The following is a 5,852-nucleotide window of genomic DNA, read 5'->3' as shown; positions in this document are numbered from 1 at the left end:
TTTCCCTGCCCCTTTCCCTCACTGGAGGGGCCGGTGTCTCCCCTGCCCTCTTGCAGCTCCAGACATACCCCACCCACCACACACCCACACCCTGCCCCCTACAGACTTACCTGCACCCAATTGCTTTGCTGCCCCTACCCCCTTGCCTGGCTACATGCTGGCCATGTGTCTGCACACCTTTCCTTCAATTGCCCTGCCCCCAGCCCCAAGCAGCTCCTTGCTAGGGCAAGCCAGGAAGTGCTGGGAAAAATGTTAAGGCTGAGCAGAGCAAAATTCTGGACACTTGATCATATTAAAAAAAAAAAAAAAAAAACCCAGACCGAGCTCCGAGGATCTAAAAAGAGGACATGTCTGGGAAATCCCGGACATATGGTAACCCTAATCAGAGCCCCTTCTTGGGGAAGGCATAGAGGGGCAGCAGCAGGGTCACATCAAACCATCTTGCTGGAGGAGGCAGATACAGCTGGCTAGAGCAGTTTTGGCCAGCCTTTTTGGAAGGCATGCCACAGGTTAAACTTAAGTCCCTCCCCGAGTACCACTCTCATCCCCACCCCCCAGAGTCCTCCATACCCGACAGCATTTGCACCATGGGGTGCTGGAATGGAGGCAGGGAAGCTCAAGCTTCCAGCGCTGGCCACATAGAGTGGCATAGAGGAAGAATGCCATTGCAAGAGGAGGTCTCACCACCAAGGGTCAGGCTAGCTTTTCCAGGCTCTGAGGCTGCAAGCAAGGGCTCAAAGTCCTAAAGTTGGCAGCAGCTGCATGGTTAGGAAAGGGTTAACCAGGTTCATGATGGTGACACCTGATGCTTCCTTTCACAGCAGCCTTTGCTCATATACCTCCATTCTAGCTTCTCCCTTTACTGAGTGTCCAGGGCACATGTGCCACACACAGCTGCTGCTTGGGGCGTGTGTGCCATGGGTTGGCCACCCCAGGCTAGAGGATTCAGTCAATGTGCCCTGTTACAATGGCTCCGGGTGCCACAGCACCCTCTCATGGAGAGGGTCTAGCTGAGCAGTGGATCACTTGGATACTGACCCTCCCCCTGGGGGGGGGACCCAGGCTCAAATGAAGCTGCCTCACAGTCACCTATCCAGATGCTACCCCTACATAAGATCCAAGTCCCAGTGGAGGCTGCACAAAGGCAGCCTCCTGTCTTCCTCTGGAGAAGGGCCATACCCTTACAGGGCCTGCTCAGCTTCTGTATCTTTCAGTGCTACCTGCTGGGAGAGGCCCAGTCTATCAGGAGACCAATTTTCTACTGTTTCTCCTCTTTCTCCCACTGTGGAAGGCTCTATTCCAAAGGGAGAGGACAGAAGAGTCATTTTTACACATGTATGTGTTGCAGTGCTGGGCGCTTTGAAAAGCGCCTGGCACTGCGCTGCATGCAGTTGTATAAGCAGCGAAATGCATGTCAGTGCTGAGAAAATGGCAGCGGCGTGCTTTTGAACTAAAACACCTCAAAGGTGCTTGCTGCCATTTTCTGTGGACTGCCATTTTCTGCACACCACTGCCATTTTCTGCATGCTGACATGCATTTTGCCACTTATACAACCGCATGCAGTGCAGTTTGCATCAGCTTGCATGCGGAGCAGACTTGATTAATTGAGTCCCCCCTGCTGTCCCCACTGCCTTCCACAGCCACCCTGTTAGGGACTTATTCGTAGCAGGGCGAGCCTGTCCCCTGTGCTGAACAGTTCAGGTGCATTGAAACCCACTGATGCCACCTCTCACCCAGGGAGAGTCCCAGGCCAGAGGTGAAAATCAGAGGCCTGTCTCATCACTGAGAGGACTCCCCTTGGTGTTGCGTTGATGCTGCATGGGTCCTATGTTTCTCTCTCTCTGGCAGGAATGGAAATACAGGGTTCCAGCAAGTCCTGGAGAGACTGGAGAGTGACCCAGTGTGCCAGCGCCTCTCCCTCAAATCCTTCCTCATCCTCCCCTTCCAACGCATCACCCGGCTCAAGCTCCTCCTGCAGGTAATAGTGCTGGGACCACAGGAATCTCAGTCCCTGTACACACCACTGTCTCCTCCCCTACTGCACTGTCTTGCTGCACTCTCAGCTGCAGGTCACTGAACAGGCACCTTCTTCAAAACCAGGCAACTAAATAGAGAGGAACTTAGGGCAAGAGGAAGGAAACCAGACTGCACACAGTCCTGCATCTTGCGGTTGTGGCTATCTTTGCTTGGTGCTCTGCTGCTGTAGGGTGGTTATGGTGGATGTGCTCAGCCACACCACCCGACTCTGTGGTTTAAAAGTGCATCCCGTGTCTAAAACCAATGCCAGAAATTGCATGTGAAAACAGATAAGAATCAGTGAAGCCTACGAAAGAAGCAGGTTGGGGATTTTCTATTGGAATAACTGTTCAAAGGAAAAGGCTTTCCTAGAAAACATCAATTTTACAAATATTTCAATTTTCTGCACAACATTCAGTTTTCTAGCAAGCAAAATTAAGCTGACCACTTCCTTCTTGCTTGAAGGAGGAGGAGGGGGGAGGATTCTCTTCAGTTGTATTCATTACTTACAGGGAGAAGGCAATATTGCCAAAATACCGCCAAATGATTTTTGTTGGCTGGCTGCCTGGAACACTACAGGTTTTCCCAACACAGAATTTTTTGGAAAGAAATTCCATGCCTACACATTATTTTTATCTCATTTTAGTGGGGAAAAATTAAAGCTTGTGGAATTTCCTTGTTGGAAGGGCTTTCTGTTGCTTGAATAGCTCCATTTAGAGTCTTGGGGGACTGTACTAAGCCCATCTTACAGGTGGTATTGACCAAAAGCAGTTGTGTACGTAGGTCATACTGTCTTACTTCCTGGCCATTCCCCTGAACATAAGATATTGCATGTGGTCACTGAGTCTATTACACTTGCAAAGAGCTTCAGCTTCTTCATTTGGGTTCCTGTCCTCACATCTCTGTTTCTGATTGTCCACTGCACAATCCCCTCAATTTGCTCATTTCCTCAGATCTGCTGCCTTCCTAAGCTCATACCTTGCTCTTCTCTCTACCTCCACTCTGAAGAGGATTTTGTGGGTTTTTTTCCCCCCCCAGAATATATTGAAGAGAACACGGCTTGGCTCTGAGGAAGAGGTGCAGGCCACACAGGCTTATGATGCACTTGAGAAGGTATGAGGCACCAGTCGGTTTTTCTCAGTAATGGCATATCCAGCTGGCAAGGCTAGTTCGGCCACTGCTGCTGGACATGCAGTTCAAGAGGTCCTATATAAGGGCAACTGCACGAGGAACATACTAAAAAGCTCGTGATTTTCCTGCTCATGGGATAGTAAAACATACTGGGCTCATCTACACGGTCATTAATGCACCTTAGATACTGCACATTTAGTTTACTACTTCCTTAATAAAGGACAAACTAAATGCACAGTACCTAAAGTTACTGTGCATTAGCAGTGGCGCATGGTTATTTAGTGATGCTTACTGCACATTAACTTAATAACACTGTGTAGTAGGCTATTAGCATGGTCTTTACCATGACATGCTACTGTGTAGTGTTATTAGGCCAATGTGCAGTAAGTGTCTCATGTAGATGCACCCACTGGGAAGCAAAAAAGCAGAATACTGGGGCAGGAGCCACCCACCACTGTCTCTGCTGGAGGACTTTAAGCAGGGGCTTCCTCACAGAGGTTTTTCTCTTCTACAGCTCATCAAGGACTGCAATGAGAATGTCCAGCGCATGAAGAGCACGGAGGAGCTGATCTACCTCAGTCAGAAGATCGAGTTTGAGTGCAAGGTCAGGACCCATCCACCCTGATTTCTACTTTAAATTCTCCCTGCACCAGTCCACCACTGCTAGCCCTGCCCTGTCACCTCAGTCCAGGCTCCCTCACATATCCCACCCATCCCACACTGTGCTCTTCAGCATCTGAGGAACAAGTATGAACTAGAATGAATCATACTTGCACAGAAAATGGAGTTTAAGTGCAGGGTGAGACTCCCTCCAAGACCCTCCTTCCCCAGTAATTTGTCCCAACTTCAGTATCTTACTTCTGTGGCTGAAGAGTGCCTGACTCTCCTCCATTTTGGCAGAAAGGGTTGGAGCTGAATCCATACAGCTCCATTCTTCAGTCCTGTACTGGAGTTGGAAGGAAGGAGACTCAGACTGACTTCCCCACTGCCAGGTGGGGAGATAAAAGCAAGCTCAAGCCTCATCTCTTACCTCTAGCAAAGGGTTGCAGGTGAACCCCAGCTCCATAGCACAGGCTTCCATGGGGATCTGATGGCAGCACTCATTCTATCTTGCAGATTTTCCCATTGATCTCACAGTCGAGAAGACTGGTGAAATGCGGGGAGCTGATGGCACTGGATTTCAACAGCCTGAGTCCAAAGTGGAAAGTCACCACACGCCCTATATACCTGCACCTCTTCAATGACTGCCTGCTCCTGTCTCGTCCCAAGGAGTGAGTCTCTCAGAATGCATCTCTTACCAGCTGCTCTCATCTCTGGTCCAGATGTTGGTGAGGCAGGATCCTTCTCTGTTGTCTCAGCTTGCTAGCCAGTAGATGGCAACCTTAGCTAGCTACATTTCTCAAGTTAGCAAGCCCACATTATGTAACAGAAGCAAGCTTTACAACATACTGCCCGATTGTGTAGTTTTGTAGTCCATTCCACTCTGCAACATCCTCCTTCTGTTTACCCTCCAAGCCCTCAATCTTTAAGATGCAAATACACATGTAAGAGTGTGACTGCATGCAGGCTGGGTTTTGCTCAAGAACTAAAAGAGTTTTCTCAGCCTGGTTTTGATTGCATGACTGGAAAACCAGCAGTGCACTGGCATGATAAGAAACTGAAACCCGAGTAGTTGGTGGGAAGACCTTTTCATGCCCCTTTTAAAATGAGAAAGGTCAAAAATGTTTGCAGGCGATATCTTTTATTGAATGCAGTGCATGGTTGGGATACATTAAAAAACCTTACCCAAGTTTAGTGGGGTATAGATTGTGGCTGTGTTGGTGTAAGGATATAGACAGACAAGGTCCTTTGGGTAAATCTGATATTTTTTATTAGACCAGCTCAAATAGTTGGAAAAATTCTTCTTTGCAAGCTTTCGGGTATAAATAACCTTCCTCAGGATGAGGAAGCATCTGCAGTCAGTGTGTGCTCTTCCTGGATGGACCAGCTTTCTTGCATGCATCCCAGCCTCTGGCTTCTTTACTTTTTATTCCATCCAGGAAGAGCACACACCAACTGCAGATGCTTCCTGAGCCTGACAAAGCGTGTTTATACCTGAAAGCTTGCAAAGAAGAATTTTTCCAATTGTTTGAGCTGGTCTAATAAAAAAGATCAGATTTACCTGTTCACCAGAGCGCCCCAAGGGATGACAAGGTCAAATGGTCACAAACTCCTCCAAGACAGTTTCAGGTTGGATATAAGGAAAAACTTGTTTACTGTCTGAGCCCCCAAGGGATGGAATAGACTGCCTCCAGAGGTGGTGCAAGCACCTGCTCTGGACTCTTTTAAGAAACATTTGGATGCTTATCTTGCTGGAATCCATTGACCCTAGTTGACTTCCTGTCCCTGGGGCAGGACTCAATGATCTTCCAAGGTCCCTTCCAGTCCTAATGTCTATGAAATCTGTGAAACCTTGTCTGTAAATTTAATGCATTCTTCTTCAGGTCAGTTGCACTCTTCTGCAAGTCATTCTTTAGAAAGGTCAAGCTATTTCACAGGCTCCTGATGAACACATGACAGAGACACTGTCAAAAGACTTCAGCAATTTTGGCCCTTTCATACATGTAATCACACAAGGCTGAAAAGCAAACAACCCCCTTCCCAAATGCAAAACAAAAACCTCCTCCCCTTCAAATCCCACCCCAAATCACAGCAACCACTTCCT

At 48.2% G+C, this 5,852-nt stretch overlaps 1 protein-coding gene across 2 annotated transcripts in view; it reads left to right on the top strand.

Annotated features, from left to right (window-relative positions):
- The window catches only part of ARHGEF5 (Rho guanine nucleotide exchange factor 5), a 55,957-nt gene that overhangs the window by 46,075 nt on the left and 4,030 nt on the right, over window positions 1–5,852 (top strand). For both annotated transcript variants that reach the window (XM_025210202.1, XM_006028766.3), the window contains exons 9-12: window positions 1,850–1,979; window positions 3,056–3,130; window positions 3,663–3,752; window positions 4,265–4,419. In XM_025210202.1, coding sequence (XP_025065987.1) covers window positions 1,850–1,979; window positions 3,056–3,130; window positions 3,663–3,752; window positions 4,265–4,419 — 450 coding nt within the window. The remainder of the gene's footprint in view (window positions 1–1,849; window positions 1,980–3,055; window positions 3,131–3,662; window positions 3,753–4,264; window positions 4,420–5,852) is intronic.

The sequence above is a fragment of the Alligator sinensis genome, unplaced genomic scaffold, assembly GCF_000455745.1.
Source record: "Alligator sinensis unplaced genomic scaffold, ASM45574v1 scaffold35_1, whole genome shotgun sequence".
Classification (NCBI taxonomy): Eukaryota; Metazoa; Chordata; order Crocodylia; family Alligatoridae; genus Alligator; species Alligator sinensis.
This window is presented reverse-complemented; position numbering and strand designations above follow the sequence as displayed.